Source organism: Agelaius tricolor, unplaced genomic scaffold, assembly GCF_023055355.1.
Source record: "Agelaius tricolor isolate 1412-34295 unplaced genomic scaffold, bAgeTri1.0.p SCAF_28, whole genome shotgun sequence".
NCBI classification, from domain to species: Eukaryota; Metazoa; Chordata; class Aves; order Passeriformes; family Icteridae; genus Agelaius; species Agelaius tricolor.
The window spans coordinates 2,260,818-2,286,847 of NW_027269288.1; the positions used below are offsets into that span (position 1 = coordinate 2,260,818).

The window sequence follows — 26,030 nt, forward strand, 5'->3', positions numbered from 1 at the left end:
AACCCACTCCTACTTAAGCAGCTGCTGCTCCCACTGACAGATGCCCATCGAAGGCAGCAAGAAACAAGCAATAAATTTCCACCATAAACCTGGGGTCTCCACCCTGCAGGGTGGGAGGATCAAGGCCAACCTGTGCACTAAAAAGAAATAAAATAAGTAGGGAAATAGTTTCCTATCAGCTCACCCCAGCCCAGGATGTTTAGCAATGTTGCAGATCAAAGCACACGGGGTGTTTGCACTTCAGTAAGGGCCTGAGCAAACAGATGGGTGGGAGATACCCAGCTCTCCTTGCTCCACAGGAAGGCTGAAAAGTTCCACATTTCCAATGGGATAATAACTTCCACAGGTGGTTTTTAAGGCCTCGAGTTTGTGGGTTAGTTAAAGACAGGGTTTAGCTTCAGGTGGGCACTCCCCTGAATGGGTCCTCCACAGAGAAGGAGGGTTTTAAATGAGAGTATTTGGTTAAAACCACGATGGGATCCCAGCTCTCTGCTCTCCATTTATGTCTCTGGACAATGCTTTCCACACAGATTTATCAAAACTCTACAGCAAAACCTCAGATTTCCCCCCCAAATCCAAGGGCCTGCCAAAGAAGGTGCAGCACAGACAGCCACTACCACAGTGGGGAAAACCTTCTGGAAGTATTTTGTAGAGGAAGGGGGGAAAGGATTGATTAATTTATTATTAGGGATGCCCTGGTTTTAAAAGTCAGGTGGGGAAAGCAAGGGTTGGGGTATTTTGGAGTGGTTTATTGTGCAGATGGCGAGTAGGGAGGCAGGTGAGATGTCACTCCCCATCCTTAACAGGCTTGGATGGGGTTTTATTCCACTTGCAGCAGGAAATAAAGGGTTAGAGGGAAGGAAAACCCTGGGACAGACAGCTCTGCCACCCTGGAGGGCAGCTGAGAGGTGACATCCCTTCCAGTGTCGGCTTTGGTGGCTCTCAGGAATTTCAACAAAGGTTTCTCGACTCCAGACCAGTCTGGAGGTCATTTCTTCGCAATTCCCAACCCCAAATTCCCCTCTCCAGGAGTGTGGCTAATCCTGAGGGTGGGGCCCTGCATACTGCCTGAAACCTGCATTTGTGTCTGTGTTTGCTCTTGGCCCCATGGTTTCAAGGGAAAACAGCAGCTTTTGTTCCTTATCTTCTCTGCTTTTCAGTCTCCCCCGTGTCTCTGTGTCATGCTTGGGCTGTGGTAATTAAATAAACTGTATTCCCAAAGCATTCCAAGTTGGGTTTTCATGGCTTTTTCAGCCTTTGCTGCCGGTGGTATTCCTTCACAGACCCCTCGCCTTGAAAACCTGAGGGCAAGACAGAAAAACTGCAGACCCAGGATCTGCAATCCTGGTGTTTGCTGTTCTCCCTTGCAATTTGGCACAGCTGGATTTGAATGCAGCCATGGATTTGGGGGGGGCAGTTGCAAGGAGCCAAGAGAAAGCATCTTTGAGGCTTCAGGGTGTGAGTTGGCAAAACAGGAAAACTGAGCCCAAAGTGCCGCCTCCACACCTGGAACAAGGATTCAACAGCCTCTGAGGTGCCATCCTGAGTGTAAATCACTTTTGTCCCACTTCTCCAGCCACCAAATCCCATGGATTTTAAAACCATGGCCATGGCCAAGGCCTTGAGTGGCCTCATGCAGGGATGGAGATGGACTCATGCCCAGTGATGAGCAAGATGATGGAGGAAGAGTTGGTGCTCACTGCAGTGGGAAAACTCATGTTTTTTGGGGAAGAGAAGGATGGGAATCAGCTCCCTGTTCCTGGCAAGCCTGGCTTAGGACAACTGACACCATCAGCACAGACAGAGGAGGGGGTGGGCCTCACAGGGATATAAACCCACCCTGCTGAGCTGGCAGCGCTGCACTGCAGGTCCAGGCAGGGTAAGAAGAGGGGATTTCACTGCCCGGGTGCTCATCAGGCAGCTCAGGGCATGGGGGGAAGGCTGCAGATCCTGAGCTGCTCCAGCAGCCCCAGGCAGGACAAAGCACTGGGTCCCTGCCAAGCCCCACATCCCAAACTGGGATACAGAGCAGCCAGGATTCACCCAGGGATGCTTCCAGGGCTGTGCACCCACAGTGACAGCAACGTCACCTGAGGCACTGCCCGGGTGCACCCAGCTCCTCTGGGCACTGGAGAAGCTTCTGTCCTGCCCTGGATCATCACCCATCCTTGTTGTTCCCTCTCCAGGGCAGCCCCAGGATGAGGAATCTCCTCCTTGCCGTGCTCCTGGCTTGTGGTAAGTGCCCTGCTGTCCCTGGCCAGGCCAGAATCCACCTAAAAACCCTGAGCCTTTGTGCACAGTTCAGGTTTTTGCTTAAATCTGGCAGTTTCTCTCCAGTGCTTCGTGTAGAGCTGCTGCAGTCCTGGAGGGCTGGGGAAGGGGAGCCTTTGGGATGTGCAGATTTCTTTTGGGAGGCCCTGGGGCCTGTTGTCACCTTTCCTGCCTGTGCCAAGCCCATGGCTGATCCTGGTGATGGGGGATTGCAGTTTGCAGCACGGCAGAGCCAGACTAGGGGCTAAAATATCTTGTGCCAGACCAAATCCAGAGGCTGTAAAAGCCAGACTGAAAAAGCCATTCTCCCTGAGAGGAGGCTGTGGCTGAGAGGAGGCTTTGGCTGTGGCTGCCCCCATCCTAGAAGTGTCCAAGGCCAGGTTGGACAAGGCTTGGAGCAAGCTGGGACAGTGGAAGGTGTCCCTGTCCATGGCAGGAGGTGGAACAAAGCCAGATGGGCTTGGAGGTTCCTTCCAGCCCAAACCATTCCATGATCCCATAATTCTGGAGGAGGGGATGAAGCCTCTCACGATTCCACTCCTGAACGCACCCGTTTGGGCAGTGCCAGAGCAGGGATGCCCGTGCCTGGTGCGAGGTGCAGGGATGCCCGCGGGCTCCCTGCCCTGCCGCAGCCCCGCTGTGCCCCCAGGGCTGCTCGGGGCCGGAGGCAGCGTGCTGGAGCTGGAGCGGATGATCCGGGCGGCCACGGGCAGGAGCGCCCTGCTGTCCTACAGCTGGTACGGCTGCTTCTGCGGCATCGGCGGCTCCGGGAGCCCCGTGGATGCCACCGACCGGTGAGTACCGGAGCGGGCCCACGCCCCCAGCTCCCGAGGAGGCGCTCGCTGGCTGCCTCCCAGCGCTGAGGGGTTTGCACCGCTCCCCAGCCAGCTCCCGCCGTTCCCTTGCCACCTTCTCTTGCTGGTCGCCTTCAGTTTGAGGCTGGACCTTCCCCTGGCCTCCAGCTGGGCCGAGGGGGGCTCTGGGGGCCGCGCTTTGACCTGGTGTCCCCGCAGGTGCTGCCAAGCCCACGACTGCTGCTACAGGAGGCTGAGGGAGGGCAGCTGCAGCCCCCTGATCACCCCGTACAGCTTCACCTCCAGCGATGGGAACATCACCTGCAGTGAGTGCTGACCAGGCAGTGGGCAGCAGCAGCACCACCCCCAGCCCCCTCCCAGGCCCAGTCCCCATCCCCATCCCCATTCCCAGCCCCATCCCTATGCCCATCCCACCCCCAGCCCCATCCCAGGCCCAGTCCCCATCCCCATCCCCATTCCGATCCCCATCCTCATCCCTTCCCCATCCCAGCCCCATCCCAGCTCCAGTCCCCATCCCCATCCCCATTCCCAGCCCCATCCCTATGCCCATCCCAGCCCCATCCCCATCCTCATCCCTTCCCCATCCCAGCCCCATCCCCAGGCCCACGCCCAGGCCCATTCCAGTCTCAGCCCCAATCCCATCCCCAGCCCCATCCTCAGCCCCATCCTTATCCCAGTTCCCATCCCCATTCCCATTCTCATCCCCATCCCAATTCCAATCCCCATCCCCGTCCCCATCCCAGTTCCCATCCCTATCCCCATTCCCAGCCCCATCCCATCTCATCCCTATCCCTATCCCTATCCCTATCCCTATCCCCATCCCATCCCCATCCCTGGAGCAGGGCACACACAGGGGCATCCCCGGCTGCATCCATCCCCGTTCCCACCCGGCTGAATCCAGCCCCGTGCCCCCCGGCCGCGATGATTAAACGGGCTTTGAGGGTGTGTGCGGGGCGAGTCCCGGCACACGCTGCTCTTTCCCCTTGCCCCGGGGGAAAGGCGCCGCAGGGCTCCGTGCTCGCCCCGCAGGTACCGAGCAGAGCTGGTGCCAGAGGGAGACCTGCCTGTGCGACACCGCGGTGGCCTCGTGCTTCGCCAGCTCCCTGCACTCCTACAACAATTCCTACCGCTTCTACTTCAAGCTCAAGTGCCAAGGCAGCAAGCTCCAGTGCTGAGGAGGGCAAATCTGCACACTGAGTTCCAGGTTTTGCTTTTCCCCAGCAAGAAAAGCTTGGGCTGGGAGCTCACTAAAGGCAGAGCCCCCGAGGCTCCCTGTGAGGTGCAGCTCAGGGTGAGAAGGGGACACACACCACGGATGGAGACCCCACCAGTTCCTGGAAAGACACAGCAGCTTCCTCTTTTGTGTCCCTTCCTCCTCTCTAGATTTCATTTCCCAGCAAAGATATCAGATACAATAAAAGGGATGCAAACTGGTTCTCCATGGTGTTTTTCTGTAAGGGCTGCAATGGTGGCTGCCCAGTTTGGGGAGCACTTCCACATCCCTCAGCCACACCATCTGCCTGACACCCCAAAACTCCCATGGTCCCAACAGGGCTGTAATTCACACATCTATCCCAATGTGAAGTTTGGGGAACAGGGTGCCCAGAGCAGCTGTGGCTGCCCCTGGATCCTCTTGGACATGTCCAAGGCCAGGTTGGACAGGGCTGGGAGCAACCTGGGACAGTGGAAGGTGTCCCTGCCATGGCAGCGGTGGCACTGGATGGGCTTCAAGGTCTCTTCCAGCCCAAACCAATCTGGGATTCTATGAATTTCTAATCCCTACCTCAGAGGGCACATCCCAACAGCTTTGTGAGGAACGCTAACAGAACAGTCCCAGGAATGCAATAAGAGGCTTCACACCACAGGGATTTCTAAGCTGGATGTCATTTTTCTGTTCCTCTGGTCCAGTGTCAGGACAGCCTGAAGCACAGCTCAGCACAGGGAGAAGCTCACAGGAGTATCCCCAGTATCTTCTGGGATGTCTGGCTTGTGGCACGTGAGGATTTTACTAGGAATGACACAACTGCTCTTTTATATCTATTTCCTGCTATAAACAATTCCATATAAAGCATCTCATAGAAACACATTTTGTTATGTAAACACACTAAAAGCAGGAAAAAAGCATGAGTACATAAATTAATTGTAAATTATTAATGAGGCAGTAATTAGCCAGAGGAGCATTAATGGGCTGTGAGCAATTCAGATAAGCACAAGGCACATGCCAGCCAGGGAGCATCACTCAGTGACACCAGAGACAAAGCGGAGCCGGAATCAGGGCTTGGCTGAAAACTTTGTCAGTGGAGGCCAAGAAAAAACAATTTTTCCAGCACAAAAGACAAAAGACAGACAAGTCACCTTCCTTCCTTAATGTCCTTCCCAAACCAAATCACTCTTGGATTCCATAATTCTTGGAAATAAGGGTTAAAGGATAATCATCCACAGAGAAAGGAAGAAGATTTCAAAGCCTTGACCACTTACATTATTAGACAAGTGCTAATTTAGGAGGGCAGTTGATGACTGAATGGCTCCTGCAGGAGGGTGTAATGAGGGGGTGGAAAAACCACAAGGAGAGAAATAAAGGGAAGTTGGACTTTCTCACCTCAGAAGATTAATTTTGCTTCTGTTTTCTCATGGTGAGTGAGGTATAATCATCCAGTGTCTGCCCAGCCTCGTGACTCTGGGAACTGCACACTTAGAGATGCTTTCAGTGCTGCCCAAAGAAGTGATAACTCTCCTTGAGCCACCTGACACCTCCTTGAAAGCCCCAAACTTGTTGTGTCCATGCCCAGCTTGAGCCAGAGCTGTTCTTTTCCCCCCTGATGTGGCTCCTTGGTGCTGGGAAGGGCAGAGGAGGAGGCATCTCTGACTGAGGCAGAGTGTGTTTGCTTCCTCCTCAGGCTGGAAGTGACGCTGCTTTTCCACCTCATCCCACCCAGCACCCACCCCCGTGCATGGGGTACGGGGCTGGGCCCTCAGGGGATTTCAGGCATTCCTCAGAAGGGGAAGGATGGCACCTTCTCCATTGCAGGGAAGCCCAGTCAGCAAGACTTGGGTCAAAGGAGACCCAGGCAGATGGGAGCAAGGTATATAAAGGAAGCACAGCTGGCTGCAGGGCACTGCAAGCCAGCAGGGCTTTCCCAAGGTAAGTGGGGATGGAGGATTGCTTTCCCTCTTTTCCTCCTTCCACCAGAAGCTGGGCAAGTGCCATGCTGGGAAGCAGGATTGCAGGAGATGCTGCCTGAGATGCCAGCCCAGAAGAGCAGTGGGTGCAGCCCTTGAGGGCTGAATATCCCTCCAATTTTTTCCCTTTCTCCTGATTCTGCTTTTTCTCACCTCTCCCCCATCTGATTCCCATTGCTTCCCATCCCTGATGCTTTGTGCTGAAACAAGGGGGCATCTTTACCCCCTCGTTGCTCCTACTCCCCAGAGAGAGGGAGAACCTCTGCTCCCGGATGATGAGGAAAGAAAGAAGGTGGTTGGAATAACAGAGAATGGTTTGGTTTCCTCTCCCAGAGCCATCAGAAGGATGAACTCTCTCCTCAGCCTCTCCGTGCTGTTTGTGTGGGGTAAGTGTCCTCTCTCAGCCCCAAGGCTCTCTGTGCAGTTACATCCATTGAAATTAGGACCAGGCTGGTGATTTCTCCACCTCTCCCCATCACCAGCTCTCCCAGACATGCCACAGCTCTCCCGTGCCAAGCTGGGAACACATTTCCTCTCTGTTGTGTTATAATTTCTAAGACATCCCCACCCTGGTGCCAATTTGGGGGCTGGAGGGATGGAGCTGCTCTTGAGGGGCCAGGGAATCAGCGTGGTCTCCCTGATTTCCCCCCTCCAGGCTTGTCCCCAGCCCACGGGAACCTCTTGCAGCTGCACCAGATGATCTCAGAGGTGACAGGGAAAAACGCTTTTCTGTATTATGGCTTCTACGGCTGCTACTGCGGGCTGGGGGGCAGGGGGCAGCCCAAGGATGCCACAGACAGGTGAGAATCCACTTAAAAACCCCCTGCACAGACACGTTCTTGAATATTTTTAAATTTGTGGCATGAGGGGGAGAAAATGCCATCCCCTAAAGCTCCAATCTCCTGTGCAGATGCTGCCAGCTGCATGATGCTTGCTACGAGAACCTCCGTAGGTACCACTGCGATGCCAAGACACGCCCCTACTCCTACAGCTGGCACTACGGCAGCCTCTCCTGCGGTGAGTAGGGCCCTGGAAAAGGGGGTGCCAGCCCCCCCAAAGCCTGGGCTGACCCTGGGCTCCCCTCGTCTCGCAGGTCAGGACTCCCGGTGCTCCTTCTTGTCCTGTGAGTGCGACCGCAGCCTGGCGCTGTGCCTGAGGAGAAACGCCAGGAGCTACAAGAAACGCTACCGGCTCTACCCCAACTGGCTGTGCCGGTGATGGGAGCTGGGATGCGGCGCCGGGATCGCCCTTCATCCCTCTGCCTGTGCTGGCCACACCAGAGCCGCTGTAAATTAAATCAGCGCGGAAATAAAAAATGCTCGTGTTCAACGTCCTCTGAGAGCTGCTGCTGGGCAGGGAGAGAAATCCCCGTAAATAATCAACATCTTCCCAAAACTTTCCAAGAACTCGGGCTCGGCCCTGCGTCAGCCGCGGCAGAGGGGGGCTGGCCGGGGGAAGGGGCGTAGCGCTCCTGGCTTTGGGACAGACGAGTCCTCTTGGAGCTTCCAGTTGGAGCTCGCGGGCTGCGCACGGAGGGCAGGCTCTGCCCGGGAGGACAGACGGACAGCGAGCACCATCCCTGGTGAGCAACACCCCCCTCACTCCGCTGCTGTGGACAGAAAAATCCGGGGGGGATGTTGGGAGGAGGCAGCGAGCGGCCCGTGCCGGTAGGAAAAGCGAAATCGCTTCCAAATGGAAGCGGTGCGAGGCTGCCCTGCGCGGGGAGAGCTGCACTGGGGGCCAAAAGCGGTGGGGCGGGAAGTGAGAGGTGCTGGAGGGGTGGGACAGGAGCTGGGGGATGCTCAGGTGACACCGCTCGCTCTCGGCCAAGAGGCAGCAACGCTGATACGAGGGGGCACAGCCGCTTTCCTCCCTCCAGATTTTGGCGTTGATCCGATTTCAGAGGAAGCTTCTCACGGCTGCTCCCATCAAACTGGCCATGCTGCCTGGCTGAGCCTGTCCCCTGTTTCTCCTCCCAGGCCCAGGTGAGAGGAAGATGAAGGTCCTGCTGCTGATGATGATGCTGTTTGCCTGCTGTAAGTGCATCCCTGACCCACAGACAGGAGCCAGGCTCATCCCCAAACTCCTGTGCACTCCTCAGGGGGACTCCCAGCAAAGCCTCCTTCCCTCCCCAGTTCCCCAGGCCTCATAACTCATAAGAGGCACATAACTTACAAAAAAAAAAAAAAAATCACATTTTATGGTCACTCTAGGTGTGTTCACAGCGCACGGGAAACACCCACGCCCATTCACACCGGGACTCGAGGGAAGCACCGTAGGAAACCTGACTGCCCATGGATGCTACAGGGGATGGGGCACCTCGAGGGCTTCGGTGGATCGGTACAGGCAACGCTGCCCCAGAGGGCTAACGCTGGGTAACCCCGGGGCTCTGCACCACCCCAGCAGCCCCCGCTGAAGCTTTGCAAAATGCAGACCGGGTGCTTGGCAGCCACAGGAAGGAGTCAGGTTTTCGGGAAGCAGGGAAAGTGATGCAGGGTTCACCCCTAACTCCATCCCGGAGTGGGCAGGGCGGTGCCAGTGACAGCTGCTCGGTCCGTGGGATGGCACCAGAGCAGGGGGACGCTCCTGAAGCCGGGATGCGGGGCAGGGCCTGCACGGGGAGGCAGAGCCTTGGCGTGGGAACGGGCAGGACACAGAAGCTTCTGGGCGATCCAGAGCAGGAGGAAGCAGAGCTGGCGGCTCTCCCGCCCGGCTGGCAGAGCCTGTGGCAGCTGGGGCGGCAGCAGCCGGTGCCACATTCCCGACGAGCCCAGGCTCTGCTCCTCCCGCAGGTGCTGCCTGCTCCGAGCCTGCTGCTACGCCAGGCTGGCAGCGCGGCGGTGCCCGGCGGGACCGGCCCAGGCCCTGTCTGCGCCCCGGGCGGGGATCCCGTCCTGCAGTGAGTGCTCGCCCAAAGGGGCTCGGGACGCCCCTTCCCGCACCATCCCCTGTCCGGGGCCCCGTTCCCGGGCTGCTCGGAGCTCTCAGGCTCGCTGTCGCTGCCGCAGGTTCGGGGACGCGCTGCCAGCGAGGCGCCTGCAGGTGCGAGAGGGCGATGCTGCTGTGCCGGGCTCGGCTGGGCCGGGCTCAGCTGGGCCGGGCTCAGCTCCGCCGCCGCGCCGGGTGCCGGGGACGAGCCGGGCGCTGCTGAAGCAAGAACTCCCTTTGCGGAACCATCTCCGGGCTGATCGGCGAAGGGACGGCGCCGGCAACGCCTCCCAGCCCTGGCGAGTCTCCCGCTCGGGGCCTTTTGGCTTCCAGGCGAGGACGGGAACCCTCCGGTGAAGCCGCATGCGAGGAGGGGGAGCGGCGCTCCCTGAGGTCCAGCACAGCAAAACAAGGGAGGAGGGGACCCCTGCCCCTGTCCCGGGAGGGGCGGGATGGGAAGCGTCCCCTTGGCAGCCTGTCCGCTCCCTCCGCTTCTGCTTCTCAGCAAATTCCCTCCTGTTGCTCCAAAATAAAACCAGAGAGCCCAAAGCACCGGTTCACAGCGTGCAGTGATTCAGCTGAGCCCAGTGACCACCCCTCACCTCTCAGACAGGTTTCCTGTTGAAACCCAGCAAAAATGACACTTGAGAGGTGACACAACTCACCCCTGAACTGCCCCAACTCAGCTCTAAACCTTCAGGCTCTGAAAAGGTCCAGTTTTCCTGAGAGAGGGAGAATGAGGCTGGTGGAAGGGCTGGGGGCAGGCACGATGGCGTGGGAGGGCCAGGCTTGGACCTGGATGATCCTTGTGGGTCCCTTCCAGCCCGAGACATTCTGTGATCCCCTAAATCTCTGCTGTGACACCATGGCCGGGAGCTTGCGTCACACCCAGTGCTGAGCAAAACAGAGATCTCACCAGAAAAGAATGTTTTGGCCCAATTCTGCAATAACCCTGAGCACATTCCTTAGGAAAAGGCAGCTCAGGCAGCGGCTGCTTCCCCCCACTTCAGCATCCCCAGGTTTTGTGCCTTGGGGTGCTGATCCCGGCAGGTCTCCAGGCTCCAAACCGCCTTAGGGGGGGCTCAGCAAGGAAATAAAGCCACAGAAACGGCAACAAAACACTTTCCTCAGGGGCTGATGCCCAGCTGGAATTCCCATCTTGGATTGCCCCATAGCTGCAATCAATGGCACCAGGAAATAGCCCTGAAATCAGCGATGCCACCCGGGAATCAGGGAATCTCCGTGTGCAATCCCGGGGGAGAGGAGGAAGGAGCCCTGTGCCCACAGCTGATAATTGCAGGGCATAAATCAAGGATCAAATCCTCACCGAGAGCACAGATAGCCCAGACAGATTGCAGGCTGGGACAAACTGAATCACACTCTCCCTTTGTAAATTCTGGGTGAATTTTAACCATCCATGAATTTTCCTGCTTGGACATCCGGCTGTACAAATCTTCCAAATGCTGATGGTTTGGCTCAGATGCTGCACCCCCAGAGAGCATTGCAATAAACTGGGCTGCAATAGTTGTGGTTTTCATACTATGAAACAAAATCCACAGCTTCCCAGGAGGCATTTGGCTTGGGGGGGGGGAATTATTTCCCATTTGGGGAAGGGATCCTGCAAACCTGCCACAGGTAGAGGGGCTGGGGTGGAGAGACTCTCAGTGGAGCTCAGCCACTTTGATGGACAAGAATATCTCTTATTGCCCTGTGATAAAACTGGTTGTGGACTTGGAAAACCCTGAATTATGGCAAATCCTGGTTTAGCCAATTAACTCAACACCACCCCAGGGGACTACTTAAATTAGCCCAGAGAGCTGATGAGGCAAAGGGCCCATGCCAGAGGGGGGAAGAGATTTTGCTGAGCTGAGTTCCCTTCTCTCAGCATCTCTCTGATTCCCACACAAGTTGCATCCTTGTTCCCTGCCTCAGTTTCCCTACCAGCCCTGTGGGGATTTCCTCCTCTGCCTCAGTGCTAGCCCATGCTGGGGTTCCCCAAAAAGCACCACAAAGCAGCTGCAATCTCTGCCAGAAGATATCTGCTAACTGATTGCTCAGTACCACCAATTTAATCAGAGATTCTCCCCAAGCAAACGACACAAGCAGCCTCTTTTCCCACACTTTCCATCATACATCACTTGCATTTTTTCTTCTCTGCCATTTGCCTTATCTTGCTTCTAAATAAAGGTGAACCACACACCTCATGCCATGAGGTATTTGAGAGCAAAACACCGTGCCCAGCACACATGGGGAAAGGGATGGAGCATCCCCACATGCAGGAGGGAACTGGGCACTGAAAAAGCCCCACTAGCAAGAAAACCACCATCCATGGCCTCTGCTCAGCTCCATCTCCAGCAACAGCCATTCTGGAGACCATGGGACCTTCCTCCACTCCCAATGCTGCATCTCAGCCACTCTGGTAAGTTGGAAGGGGAGGAATCTTTGCACTGGCTGCATTTTCTCCCTGCCCAGCTAAGTCAGGATGGAAACAGTAAGACACAGAACAGTGTTTTCTAGCCAAGGCATACAAAAAATCTGTCATCCAGGAAGAAAGTGTATCATGGAATCACAGACTCCTCAGACAACCTCATTCCACCCCCTGCCATGGGCAAGGACACCTCATACTAAATGGTTCCTGTTCTCCCTCAAGTTCTCTCATTTTACTCGGGGAAGCACTGGGAATGCTGAGACACCCAGAGCCATGCACAGACTCAGCCCCAGGCTGCTCCACACATCCAAAACCTCCTGCCAAGACCCCACACATCCAAACCCTCCTGCCAAGAGCTCCACCATATAAGGCATCCCACAGCCTCCAGCAGTGCCAGGACACCTGCACAGCAGCGGGACCAGTATGGTGAGGATTGTCAATATTTGCCCACTTTGGGCTCCCCAGAGGAGGGGCCCTGCTGAGGGTGCACAGCCATAAAAGGTGTGACCAGCAGCACCTTGGGCTCACCAAACCCCAGAGCTGCCACTGCCAGGATGAAGCTCCTCTCGCTGCTCCTCTTCTGTGAGTATCCCCCACCAGCTCCCACCCCGGGAAAGCTCCCAGGCCCTGTCCACAGCCAGGTGGGGATGGTGAGATCCCATTTTTGCTGTGGAAAGGTGGGATGGGAGGTTGCTTTTCCTGGTGCTTTTAACCCTCCCTTATGCAGTCCTAGGACTGACCCTTGCCAGCTGCAACCTGGCCCAGTTTGCAATGATGATTAAGCAGAAGACGGGGAAATCGGCACTGGCTTACAACGGGTACGGCTGCTACTGCGGCTGGGGCGGCTCCAAACAGCCCCTGGATGCCACTGACAGGTACTGGCACAAGGCAGAGCCCCCAGCCCTCCTCACCTCCCTGCGTACAGCACTGCAATCTGGGTCCTGCTCCTGAGGGGGGAATTAGCAATGAGAAAATTGTTGCTTGTCCTTAAAGCCTCGGTAGAAGCGGTGCAGCAGCAGCAGGCGGCAGCAAAGATGCAGTGGTTGATGTTTTACCTTATTGTCCCACCTGTCCCTGACCTCGGCTCTCCTGCCCCCAGGTGCTGCCACGCCCACGACTGCTGCTACAAGAAATTGGTCGCGTCCGGCTGCAGCCCCAAAACGACCACCTACAATTACAGCTTTCGAAGAAACCAAATCACCTGCGGTGAGAGCGGGGCGGGGGCAGAGCTCTGAGCAGGGAGGCACAGCCACCCACACTCGGGGAGCTTGGCTTCCAACATCCCCTGTAGATCATCCTGGCCTGGAAATCACACACAGTGAAGTGGGTGGAAATACAGGAAAAGTGCCAGGAATAAGGCAAATAAGTATCTGCTGGATTATGGTGAAATTTAGAGCTTGGGGACTTCCCTGAGGAGGGGCCTTGTCCTTCCCAAGAGGCCAAACACCAAGGGTTTGAGAGGAGCCTCCCATGCTGGATGGGGACCTGGCACAGCTGCCCTGAGCGCTCATTGTTGCACAGACCCCAGGAAAGCTCATCCCAGAGACCCAGGGAAACACCCACAGACACATCAGAGACAAAGTGGAGTGAATGCTCCACACCCCAGACACGAGACCACCTGAGACACCCCAAACTCAACAGAGGGGCTGTGAGGACGGTCAAAAAACACCCCCTGACCCTCACACCCTTCAGCTGCCTCCATCCCCCCCAATTTTCTTCCAGAAAAGGGGAACTCGTGCCAGAAGCGGACGTGTGCGTGTGACAAGAGGGCAGTGGAGTGCTTCAAGAGGGCAGCCGGCTCCTACCGCAAATCCTACAGCAACTACCCCAACTACAAGTGCAGGGGCAAGACACCCTCCTGCTAGGCACTCCTGCCATGGCCCAGCTCCAAACCTGGCAGGAACCATCAGAACTGGGGAGTTCTGCCGTCCCTGTGGCACTGAAGAATTGTCCAGCACCTTTCCCCAGAGCCTTAGCACAGGGAAAACCTGCTTCCCATGGTTGAGTAACTCATAAAAATCAGGTAAACCCTGCAAATAAAGATATGTTTCAAAATTGTGGCCAGTGTTGTGTTTTGGGAATCAGTGGTGGAAGGGGTAGGTAACAGCATGGAGCTTGAGGGCTGATTTTTTGAAGAAAATGTTCCTTCCTGCATATACTTTTTCTTTAAAAGTGACCAGAAGTAACATTCTGCAGCCAACCAGTAAATCTTAAAAGCTCCAGAGGAAAAAAAAGCCCACAGAAACAGCAAGTGGCTGCTGCACCCCAAACCCAAAGCAGGCTCCAAGGCCAGCTTCTCTCCAGGAGCTCAGCCTCAATCCACAATCCAGCCCCATCCCGTTTCTAATGACTGTTATAGCAATTAACACACACTGAAGGCACAGGGGAGCCCAGTGGGGGTTTGGGTGGCTCTTTCTTGCACACAGATGTCTCCTCAGGCTGCAGCTCCATGCAGCCACCTTGTCCCACACCACAGCAGCACATGATCCCAAATTAGCCCTAATTACCTCTAACAAGCCAGGGCTGGCTGTACCCTGGGCCTCAATGGAGGCACCTCCAGCTGTAATGTTGCCTCTGAGATGTGATCAGCCTAAAATAAAGGAGTTTTAAGGGTAATTTATTTGATTTCCACATCAGTGCTGAGGGCTCCTGCCTTGGTTAGGTGTTTCACTACAAGCAACAGCACCTCTGCTTCAAGCTCCTGCAGTAAATGTGGTATCTTTATAACTCCAAACCACTCATTCCTTCTCATTTTCTACAGGCAATAAGGATTCTAGAAGCTGAGACAGAGCCAATGCTGCCTTCTAAGGCTGCTGCTTGCACCCACAAAGCTCCAAGGAACCACCCCATAGCTCAACACCAGCACAAACCATCTTCTTTTATCCCACTCTGGATTATGGAGCATTCTTCATGCCCAACTTCTCTCCCTTTCTCTCCCTTTTCTGTTCTTTTATCCCACTCTGGATTATGGAGCATTCTTCATGCCCAACTTCTCTCCCTTTTCTGTTCTTTTATCCCACACTGGATTATGGAGCATTCTTCATGCCCAATTTCTCTCCCTTTCTGCAGCTCCCAAAGCTCTGCAGGCATGGAGGCCATGGGTGCAAATGTGGCAAAGCTGTGAGATAAACCAGAAGGCAGCTCCTACGTAGGAACAAGGGAAAGGAGACACAGAACAGCACGGGCAGAAAACCCTTCCCATACACAGCCATGCTAATGGAGGTCAGCCAGGACCTGCCCAAATGCTTACAACTTCCAGTTCAACTGAATTCCTGACCTGCAGGGGCAGGATTTGGGAAAATAAGTCCAGGGAAGATGATGGAGGGAGACAGAAGGCAGGGACAGTGGTTTTCTACATCCTCCTGCTGTGTATTTACCCTTGAGAGGCTCACACTGACCCTGCTGCAGCAACAGCCAAAACACCCTCATATTTGTCAGCCAGCTGCTAAGAACAAACAGTCATCCTCCTCAGAGCCCAGGGGAACATCCAGGGCTTATTGTCCACCCCTGGCCCGTGGATTACAGAGCACTCAGCTCCACCAAGGAGTAAACACACACCATGGATGAATCACAGTTGTTCTGCTCTGCTCTCTTGCCTGCCTTCCTCCTCCCAGGAAAACCCACCATCAGTTTTTAAAGCAAATTCACTGCAGAAACTGAGTTCTGTGAAGAATGCAGCACAAAGATTCCCTAGGAAAAAAAAAAATACACTGGTAATGTGGAAATTTCAATGGGAAAAATGTGAAATGGACAAAATCAGTTTTAACATCTTTGGCTATGGAATGGCTGTGCAGGCACAAAGCTACCCTGGCAAGATAAAGGGAATTTGACTGGTTTGTCAAGATTTATGAGCCCAGCACATTAAGAGTTTATTTTAATCATATTACACTTGGAAATGAAAGCATTTTCAGCCCCAGATTTTGTTCCATGTACCAGAGGCCACGAGCTGTGGGCCAGTCTCTCCCTTTGCTGTTGGTGCTGCTGTTGCAGACCCTCCTTTCACCCTGCACACCATGGGGTGAGGTTTGGGCTCCCTCCTTGGCCTCCAGCCAACAATGAATGTCTTATCAGCTCTGGCTCCACAGGACAAAACCCCAATTCATTGAGATCAAAACTCTTACTCACAGTGCACAACTGCAATTTCTTATCTCTTCAAACCTGCAGAACACACCTGCCTTTCAGACCAAAACACAGGACAGGGCAGGACACGGGTGACACAGTCACCTGCACTGCCTTGCCAAACCTGCTGTCACAATTTATCACTCCCTGAAAGAACTTGCACTTTCTCCCCACTAAGCTGTGACTCACCTCCCTTCCCACTACTGTAAAAATGACTGTCTTGGAGAAAAAGGAATTCCTACACCACCAGTTCTTACAGGAGAGCTCCTTCCTTTTTATTCTTCAAGTATCAGCCCAGTTCTTGGCAGTTCAGTAAAAAACCCATTAATATTTCCATGCTGATTTATAAACTTTTAAGCACAGGCAAGTTTTTCAAATGCAACACTCCCTACTTTTAAAAAATCCCTTTCACCTCTGCCCTGGCTGATGAGGTGTCTCAGTGTGTAAGTGCACATGTGCTTTCTTCAAGCTTAGTGCTTGTTACAAGCCCAAAAACCTGAGCAGAGCTGAAACCCTGGGAGCTATAAATCAAAGGCTGATCAATCCCACAGTCCTTTCACCTCTATCCAAATTCTCAGTCCTACAGTGGAAAACATCACAAGAGTCAAGCTGTGCATCCTACTTGGTGACCTCACTAAAATGGAATTTAAGAAGAAAAAAAACCTACCCTGGAAAAAAGCTTGATTTATGAAGTGAAATAGGCAGGTTTCCCAGGGATCACTGCTGCTTGGGAGGTTCTCCCCAGGACTCTTGGTCCTTTGGCTGTACTAATTTCATTTGGAGACTGACACCTATCCAGCTCCTGACTTGGACTAAAGCCCTGGATTGGCCCAAAAGCTCTGGAAAGGGCAAAGGGGACAAGATTCCAGGTGTCCAAGTAACACCACTCATCAGAAACTTGAAGCCTGTTCCTGTCACATTTTACCAGGTCAGAAGAATCAGCTCTGCATTCTCGAGTCCACTGGGATTATTGTTTTGGGGTTTTTTCCCTCCTACAGGTCTCATCATAAAGTAGCTGATCCCAAACCCCAGCAAGCATGGATGCAGCAATCCCCATCTCCCTCCACGTATTCATCGCTTCTGAACCTGCTCAGTGCAATGCCAGCAGTTCTACTGAGATTAAAACTTGTCACTGTATTCCTGCATGGCAAACAAAAGATGAATGTCATGTTTGAGACATGAGTGCTGGCTGACACACTTTGCTTTGGAAAGGATTCTGGGACTCTGTTTTCTTACTTTATTTGAATTTAAATAGAAAAAGATCCACTAGAGATATTCCTGAGTTGAGATTTGTTAAGAGATTGTCTGACACCCTGACAGCAAGGTAAAATAAAGCTCCTCCAGGCATAACCAAATAAAAGAAAAAAAAAACCAAAACAAAACAAAACCAGGCACATCAAGAGCTGTCAAAATAAATCTGACACCGTTGCCTGAAGAAAAGGTCCAGACCTTCATGTGACTCCAAGATTACAGACCCAAGTCTCTACTTCCTCTTAAGTTGAAACAACTTTTCTCACCACAGGTTGATGCAGAATCAATGAGCAATTGTCCTCCCCACAAGCAAAGGAAGAGGAAGCTCACTTGTGTTTGGAAATCCCAGCAGAGATGGATTTCAAGATAAACAGGGGTGCCTGGAAATTCTCCTGGGGGAATTTTGTCTTCATCAGTTTTATTTGCTTTTCTCATCAGAGCACTGAGTCATATGTTTAGGGCAGCCATGGCCTTGACCAGGGTGACATGGCTGGCTGCTTCTGTCTCTGTCCTGGTGTCTGCACTGTCCCTCTTGGTGGCCAGGACCTTCTGCCGGTGCCTCTCCTCCTGCCGCTTCTTCTTCTCCAGCCGCTGCTGCTCCTTCCTTTGCTTCTTGGCCACCTGGAAGGGAAGGATGAAAACACAAAGTTCAAACCACACGTGCTCTGCTCAGCCAGGGAAAAGTAATAAAGGAGACAAGCAGATAGCAAGGCAGCTGCCAGAGGACATTCCTAACTATTTATCAGGACTTTATTCCAAGTTGTTTAGGGAAGAGTGCTGCATGTCACCAGGAAATGTTTGTGGCAGAGCACTCACAGCTGCAACAGTGACAAAATGCAGTGAGCAGAAGCTCTTTTTAACTGAAAGGAGAAGAGAGCTGCTGGGGAAGCAATGCTAAGGCATCCCCCAGTCATTGAGGGGTGCTCACATTGCTGCCAAACCCCTCACACACCTTTGGGTTTCTGCTGGCTTGGTTCTCTTCCCTGGATCCAGCTTGTCCCTTGTTGCTCTCTGCTTCACCTTGATGCAAGCTCTGATTTCCAAAGATTCTTGAACCAGTTCCATTCTCTTCCCACAGTGTCCTGCTGCAGGATTTCTGCTCCCTCCCCAGGGGCTCCTGCTGCTCCTCAGCACCTGCCAACAGCAGAGGTTTCCTCAGACATGCTCTACCCAGGAGCTGTTGCACTGTCAGCCAATTCTTTTCCCCAGAAATCCTGGGGCTTTTTGGAAGCTGGATTGAAGCTGCCCTCACTAACAACCTTCCTGAGCACAGGAGGCTGAAGTGGCAGCACACAAACCCCACCTCTCCTGCTCCTGTCCCCAACACCAACACCACAGTCACCAAAGCCCCAGGTGACAAACTGTGCACTCACCTATTCCTTCCCCTTCCTTCATCTGCAAGATGGCAAATATTGCAGACTCCACGTTGTAGTCCTCCACCTCAAGAACGTGGCTTACTAAATCCATGTCCTGTCCACAAGAGGGGAAGGAGAACACTGAGGAAGTTCAAATCTCTGACCCACATACACTTAACACCTGCACCACTGAAAGGGGGCTGCTGCTTTTATGATCATTCAGTTGGTCTGTGCTTCATTTCTGAAAGGGTGAGGGGGGAAAACCTTAAATTCCTGAAGCTATCAGAAAAAGCTTACACTGAAAACAGCTATGCTTCCCTCTTGGCCCTTTCTGTTCTATGCACCTGCACAGTGCCAACAGCCAAGAGTCACAGATTATCCAATTATCTGGGATCTTCAGTACCCCCAAAGGATTTCAGAACTTACAGGATTTCTTTCCAAGTGAATTTTTATGAGAGCCTCAAGACAAACCTTCCAAAATTATCAAGTATCCACAAAAAAGTTGGTATTTCACCTGCATTTAAGGGCTGATTCTAGGATGAGATGCACCCTGATTGATGGCCATGGTTTGTACAAGATGTACAAGTTTGTACAAGATGAGTGGTTTTTACAAATTTTCCCAGGACTACTTCCATGTATCAAGGTTTGAACATTAAGCCCAGAATGGCTCCTTGATACTTACTGAACACCCAGTTGCACTGCACACTTTTTGTACAGCATCTTCCATCTCCACCTCAGTCTCATCTTCGGAGTTGCCCTTCTGTGGCTTCACTTCCTCTGCCTTATTGGAATCGTTCTTGCAAAGCATCTGAAGAAGAGCAAAGCCCAGCAGATCACACAGATCACACACCCAGCAGATCACACAAGCATGCAATCCAACAAAGTCTGACATCCTAGCAACAGTAATCATCATGGCACACTTTTCTTGGGAACATCCCGTGTCAAACCCTCTTGGAAACTGTGTAACTTCCACCATGGCTGAGAGCTTCCCATCTCCTGCATTGCTGAACAAACTCCAGTGCACTACAACATCATGAATCACAATAAATGAGCTTTTAAATTTAATATTTTCAACACAATACCACACCTCAGCTGTGTGCAGAGAACCTCAAGCACAGCACAATTACTCCTCAACATCAAAAAAGGAGATATGAGGAAGACAACTACATCCAGCTCTGTTGCATTTCCAGCTCTTTCCTCCCTTCCCTCTGTTTTTCCATTTGAGGTGCAGATTGCATCATTTAGATGAAGTTGCTGCCAGACAGCCCACATCACAGCATCAGCTTTGATTCCATTTCCAGCCCAGAGGCTGAATCCTCCTTCACAGCCCCTCTGAGAGAGCCAGCAGCATGAGCTACAACCTCAGGGCTTTGCTCTCCCAGCACAACACGGCGACCCCGCTCCTCCCTCCCTCCCAAATGAGAGTGGAAATCAAGAGGCAGCATTGCCCAGCCCCGTGTGCCACCCCCAGCTGCTCATTCCAGCAGAGCCCACCTCCATCCGAAGGTGGGCCGGCGCCTCCGAGTCGTCGCTGAGCCTGCGGACGCTGTCGTAGTGCTCCCCGTGCCTGTAGGCGATGTGCAGCTCCCTGGCGCCGCTCCTGTCCGTGCCCCGGATCTCAACAAAAGAAACAAACTGCAAATGAGCATTTGGAATCAGCTTCAGCACCTGATTTCTCAGAGTATTCGTTTTTTGCAGCGATGGCAAACACTAGGAAGGAGGCAAGTGCGTGGCTGCTGAGCATTTGAAGCAGGAAGAGAAGGAGGTATGAAAGCCAGATGTAAAATATCGGGCACTTACAACAGAACAAACAAAACGTGGAATGAAAATATTTTTCTGGAAAGCTCAGAACTATTTCCTGAACTTTCCTCAGGAGCTATCTGTTTTCTGATCATCTTCCCAGAACCAGCTTCAGCAAGATCTCCCAGGGAATGTACCGTGTCATTTTACTCTCAAATATGAGGGAAGAGAGGCCATTCAAGTGACAGCAACAGTGGAAACAGTCACTCAGAGTAAATTTTGATGTTGGGACAAGATGCTGTTTTAACAGCATTCCAAGCAGCTGTGTTTTGTTTTTAAAAGAAAGCAAATCCATGAAAATGTATTAACTCCATTCAGGAGCACTGTTTAACAACCAAATGTTGCTTTGCTTTGTCAGCACCAAGTTACAGCAATTTCCACAGAAAATTCCTGCTCTGAGTATTATGTGTACTGATGTGAGAATAGTTCCTACCCTGATTATCAGTGTCTCAAACTATTAGATAAGAGTAATACAGCATTCCAGCTCCTGCCAGGAATGCAGAAAATCCCACTGCACTTGCAACCAGCTTGGCTTGACCTGCCAGCCCAAGTTCACCCAAAGCTCTCCAGACGTCAGCAAGCAAAGGACCAGAACTCCTTGCTCAGGGCTCCAGAGTTTCCCAACCCTTTTACGTCTGTGAACTGCCTTATCTCAGCTCCCAGACCACCCACCAAGGCACCTTTCAGCCCTGCCTGCAGTCTGTACTGCACTAATGACATCAGGTTTTTCCAACAAATAATTCTCCATTCATCTATTTTATATTTTACCCTTGCTCACCTTCAGGTTCCAATTCAACACTTGGTTACACTTAACTCCTGCTTTCTATTCTATTAAATTATTCCACTGCAGAAACTTGCTAAGATTTATTTTAAACATTTCTCCTCTGCCAGAGCTTGAATAGGTATCTAACAACTCCCAAAGCTCTTGGAAGATTTGAAAATGAGCCAATTTAGCTCTCATTAGGGAAGCCTCTTTCCACTCTGGTGTGGGCCCAGAAGAGGCCACCATATTGATTTAGAGGGATGGAGCAGCTCTCCTATGAGGAAAGGCTGGGAGAATTGGGATTGTCCAGCTTGGAGAAGAGAAGGCTCCAGGGTGACCTAAGTGTGACCTTCCAGTGCCTGAAGAAGCTGACAGGAAAGATGGAGAGAGACTGTGGGCAAGGGCCTGGAGTGTCAGGACAAGGGGGAATGGCTTCCACTGCCAGAGGGCAGGATTAGATGGGGTATTGGGAAGGAATTCCTCCCTGTGAGGGTGGGCAGGCCCTGGCACAGGGTGCCCAGAGCAGCTGGGGCTGCCCTTGGATCCCTGGCAGGGATACCTAACCCCAAACCCTAACCCTGGTAGTGCCCAAGTCCAGGCTGGAAAGGGCCTGGAGCAACCTGGGACAGTGGAAGATGTTCCTGCCCATGGCAGGGGTGGCACTGAATGAGCTTTAAGGTCCCTCCCAACCCAAACCAACCCAGGATCCTCTCATTCTATGAACACACTAAAACTGGTACGTAAATTAGAGCTGCAGATTAAAAACAGAGGGGAAAAAAACAAGCCTGTTATCCAAAAAGCCAATAAATAAATAAATAAATAACCTACAAATCTCAGCTAACTTCAGTCTACAGTTGAACTCCATGATTTTAAAGGTCTTTTCCAACTTTAACAATTCTATAACTTACAGTCACTATCAAAAAAGTTAAGGGGTGTTCAAAGACCAAACAATTCCATCCAGAGCTGTCCACCTGCAAAGAACTTTTCATGATGGTACAACTACTCACAGTTCTCCTAACTCACACCATTCTCAAGGGCCTGAGACAACCCTTCACTAACAGCACTGCTCAGGCAGGACAGAACCTCATCACAAACTCTGTACTGACACCCTGACATGGGCACTGAGAGGAGATGAAAGAATCAAGCACAACAAAACTGCAGTAAGTGATAACACTGAGGAACAACACATGAAAACCACCCCGTGACCTCCCCTGCAGGTACTTCACCCACCTGTCCCTCTGCCCATGGCTACCCATAAATGAGAGTTTAAAACTTGTTTCATTTCAGGAATCCACGTGAGGCTGTTTTAAATGCAGTTAAGATGTTACTGACAGCTTTCATCTGGTTTTTTATCTTTATTGCCCTGTTTAACCTATACACTTCATTGGTTCTGTCTGTAAATAGAGGCCAGAAACAATCCTGGCTTGAATACAGGTTCTCATTTGCAGACCAGGCTGACTGAGCATGGACCCATTCCACCTGCCATGGAAAAACAACAACAAAGAGAAAACAAGGGACCTGATGGATTACTTGTTTCAGTGTCCCTGTCAGAGGAAACACACCACACAGTTCTTTCCATGAGTTGATTAAACACCACTTTAAGGTTTTAAAAATTATTTTAAAACCTCATTTCTCTATCTGTCAGAAACCTTGGCATTCCACATCCCACGCAGAATTGATGGAGCTTCACTCCAACACAGTGCATGCCCTGCTATACCTTCATTTCCACCTTCCTGAGTCTTATTGCACAGGCTTCCTTAAGCCTAGCTCAAACTCCAGGGTTTGCTGCCCTTCAGAAGGACTCACCAGGTTGGAGATGGGCAGGGAAGAACCACCTGGGCAATGCCCTTCAGAAGGACTCACCAGGATGGAGATGGACAGGGAAGAACCACCTGAAGTTCAACAAGGGCAATGCAGGTCCTGCCCCTGGGGAGGAACAGCCCCAAGTACCAGCACAGGCAGGGGTGAGCTGCTGGAGCATCTCTGCAGGGAGGACCTGGGGTGGTCAATGAGCTGTCCTGGAGCCAGCAGAGTATCCTGGGGGCCCTGGGGTGCACTGGGAGGAGCACTGGCAGCAGGTCAGGGAGTGACCCTGTCCCTCTGTCCCTCTGCCCAGCCCTGGGGGGCACAGCTGAGTGCTGTGTCCAGCCCTGGGCTCCTGGGGCAGGGCCAGTGGAGGCTGCAGATTTGAGGAAGGGCCTGGAGCATCTCTCTGCCCAGGAAAGGCTGAGGAAGCTGGGGCTGGGAGACAGGACCAGAGATCCAGTGTGGTCCCCTCCAACCTGACCCATTCTGGCATTCCTATCAGAAAACTCAGCTCAAATGGAGTCTGACCTTGAGGAGACAGAGCATGGCACTGAAGGTCATAGCTTAGAACCCAAGTAAAACACATTGTTCTGCCCCCACATACCCATCTCTCAGGCATTCACTGTTTTCTTTCTTTCCCTCTCCTCCTAGCCAAAATCTCAAGTATTTCCTCTCTTCAAAAACCAAGCACAGCTCTGCACCATGCCCAGATCATTGCAGCTAATGCTTTTTTTTAATAAATCAGGAATTTTACACAGTATTTATATCCCTCAGGTAAAAATTAGGCAAAAATATAGAAGCTTTGTGTCTCACCTGCCACAGTGGAGTGTTGAGCTGATGAATAACCACATTCATTTGATTGTTCCTTGCAAAGGCCACAATAGCATCATTGCCAGCAAAAGTACCAGGCTTGGCCAAATTGGCAACTAAAGGAGAAAACATTCACAAGAGTTGGAACCTAATTTCTGATACTTCCAAAAGCAGTGGAGGGATAATGAGGGGTGAGATTTCAACATGAGCCCAAGAAATTCTGGAAGGGAAATCCCACCTGTGAAAGAAGAATTTGGCTGCAGCATGAGGTAATGCATCTAAAGGACCACAGAAATCTCTAAAAAAGGCACTCCACCCTTAGACAAAGCAAGGCCACTGGCTCTGGTAGCTCAGAAGGAGGAGTGCCATGTACTGCATGACCAAACTACCTTTGTGCATCATCTGCATGGTACCTGACACATCAAGGGCTGTATTTGTCTCTGGTTTGGATCCTCCCTTCGCTTCCCAGGAGGAAATACTGAGTGCCAAGGAGAAAGAACCCCAAGGAAATCAGCCACTCACCAAAACAGCCAAATACCCACCAGTATTCAGGGAGAACGAGACAATTCTTCTTAAATTCCTTTGAAAACACCTAATTTTTACTCCTTGCCTTTTTGGTGTCTCTTTCCTTCTCCAAGTTTCTCCCAAATTTAAATAACGTCCAGGACAAATTCAATGAAGATTAAACAGCTCATCCTTCCACAGCACCACAAGAGCCATAAACATGAAGTCCCTGTTTCTGAAAACTAGAGAGGAGCCCTAAGGTAGCTCTGGGATGAGGAACTGCTTAGTAAGGAGCTGCATGACACACGGATGCCTCCCAGGCCATCCCACGGAGCCCATACCATGCTTGTCAAAGGGCACATCGTCCTCCACGAAGGGCTCGAAGTCGGCGCGCTGCCGCACCATGAACTGCACGGTCTCCTGGCGGTGGCGCAGGTGGTTCCGGGAGTGCCCCTCCAGCTGATCCCCCAGCGCCCGGAACAAGCAGTTCCTGCAGGGAGGGAATGAGGAGTGGCCGTGTCTGGGGCAGCAGAAGGAATACAGGTCACAGGGAAAGGGGCTGTGCTCATTCTGCCCGGTTTAGCGAGGCTGTGAATGCGGAGGTGCGCTCGCTCCCTGTGCTTTGAATTTCCTGCTCATTCCCTGTGCCTTGAATGGCTGGGTCTGAGTGATCGTGTCATGGTAAAACTGTCCCACACTGACACCGGACAAGGGACATAAAGCAACGAAGGACAAACAAATGCCCCACTGAGCAACTTCTCAGCAGGAACGCTTGCTACCTTTTCACCTTCTAGAAAAAAAGGGGGTGAAAGTATTCCCTAAGAACATTTATGGCCCTCCCTATGCTCAGTTCCGCTGGACACTGGAGCCCCCGGCCCCCTGGGCACCAGGGCTGGGACTGGCCGAGCCGTCCGGCCCGGCAGAACCGCAGAGAACAGCAGAGATCCCTGAGGGCACAGCGGGGAAATCCTCATCCCTGCGGAGCGCAGGGCCCACTTCAACCGGGAGGGGAAAGCCCTCGGCCCCGGGGACACGGGCTCCCACCCCGGGATCAGCGAAAGCCCTCGGGACACGGGCTCCCACCCCGGGATCAATGAAAGCCCTCGGCCCCGGGGACACAGATTCCCCACCCCGGGATCAATGAAAGCCCTCGGCCCCCTGGACACGGGCTCCCACCTCGGGTTCAATGAAAGCCCTCGGCCCCTGGGACACGGGCTCCCACCCCGGGAGCGATGAAAGCCCTCGGCCCCGGGGACACGGGCTCCCACCCCGGGATCAGCGAAAGCCCTCGGGACACGGGCTCCCACCCCGGGATCAATGGAAGCCCTCGGCCCCGGGGACACAGATTCCCCACCCCGGGATCAATGAAAGCCCTCGGCCCCCTGGACACGGGCTCCTACTCCGGGATCAATGAAAGCCCTCGGCCCCTGGGACACGGGCTCCCACCCCGGGATCAATGAAAGCCCTCGGCCCCCTGGACACGGGCTCCTACTCCGGGATCAATGAAAGCCCTCGGCCCCGGGGACACGGGCTCACACCCGTGTGATCAATGAAAGCCCTCGGCCCCAGGGACACGGGCTCACATTGCCCGGCGAGGAGGAAGCCCTCAGCCTTCAGGGCTGGATGTCAGGAGAATCCCCGGGATTGCTGGGTACACCCGTCGCGGCGCTCACCCATCTCCCGGCACCTCCCGCAGCTTGAGGCCGAGGGCCCGGAGCTGCCCGGCGAGGCCGCCGCTGGCGCCCGCAGCGGGGCCCGGGGCCGGTCCGGCGGGGCAATGCCGGGGCCGGCGGCCCTTCCTGGCGGCGGGGGCGGGCCGGGCCTTGCCCGCCTGTTTGCGTGACATCCCCGCCGGCCGCCGCGCCACGTGACCGCAACCGGGCGCGGCTCACGTGACCGCGGCGCCGGGACGGGGTCACGTGAGCGCCCGCCCGGCCGGGGAGCCTCGAGGAGGAGGAGGAGCAGGAGGAGGAGGAGGAGGAGGAGGAAGGAGGGGGGGG

At 53.2% G+C, this 26,030-nt stretch overlaps 4 protein-coding genes across 6 annotated transcripts; 3 read left to right on the forward strand and 1 right to left on the reverse strand.

Annotated features, from left to right (window-relative positions):
* Positions 1 to 2,198: 2,198 nt before the first annotated feature.
* Positions 2,199 to 4,261, forward strand: LOC139600566 (phospholipase A2, membrane associated-like). Its single transcript, XM_071448834.1, has 4 exons — positions 2,199 to 2,235; positions 2,921 to 3,065; positions 3,285 to 3,391; positions 4,116 to 4,261. Exons 1-4 carry the CDS (start codon positions 2,199 to 2,201, stop codon positions 4,259 to 4,261), a joined length of 435 nt encoding a protein of 144 aa, XP_071304935.1.
* A 2,351-nt stretch (positions 4,262 to 6,612) lies between these two features.
* Positions 6,613 to 7,484, forward strand: LOC139600696 (basic phospholipase A2 homolog). Its single transcript, XM_071449068.1, has 4 exons — positions 6,613 to 6,652; positions 6,922 to 7,066; positions 7,177 to 7,283; positions 7,360 to 7,484. Exons 1-4 carry the CDS (start codon positions 6,613 to 6,615, stop codon positions 7,482 to 7,484), a joined length of 417 nt encoding a protein of 138 aa, XP_071305169.1.
* A 4,692-nt stretch (positions 7,485 to 12,176) lies between these two features.
* Positions 12,177 to 13,487, forward strand: LOC139600695 (basic phospholipase A2 caudoxin-like). Its single transcript, XM_071449067.1, has 4 exons — positions 12,177 to 12,204; positions 12,350 to 12,497; positions 12,722 to 12,828; positions 13,345 to 13,487. The coding sequence occupies exons 1-4, from the start codon at positions 12,177 to 12,179 to the stop codon at positions 13,485 to 13,487; spliced, it is 426 nt and encodes a 141-aa protein (XP_071305168.1).
* A 3,468-nt stretch (positions 13,488 to 16,955) lies between these two features.
* OTUD3 (OTU deubiquitinase 3) lies at positions 16,956 to 25,932 on the reverse strand. Of its 3 annotated transcripts, none has more exons than XM_071449258.1 (8): positions 25,704 to 25,932; positions 24,372 to 24,520; positions 23,530 to 23,642; positions 19,842 to 19,982; positions 19,030 to 19,155; positions 18,366 to 18,462; positions 17,945 to 18,126; positions 16,956 to 17,613 (listed from the first exon to the last, which is right to left on the reverse strand). In XM_071449258.1, exons 1-8 carry the CDS (start codon positions 25,874 to 25,876, stop codon positions 17,440 to 17,442), a joined length of 1,155 nt encoding a protein of 384 aa, XP_071305359.1. In that variant the 5' UTR covers positions 25,877 to 25,932; the 3' UTR covers positions 16,956 to 17,439. The 3 variants fall into 3 exon arrangements, with proteins under 3 accessions (XP_071305359.1, XP_071305360.1, XP_071305361.1); XM_071449259.1 differs by having other exon boundaries at positions 19,842 to 19,964; positions 25,704 to 25,931; XM_071449260.1 differs by having other exon boundaries at positions 25,614 to 25,730.
* Positions 25,933 to 26,030: the final 98 nt, after the last annotated feature.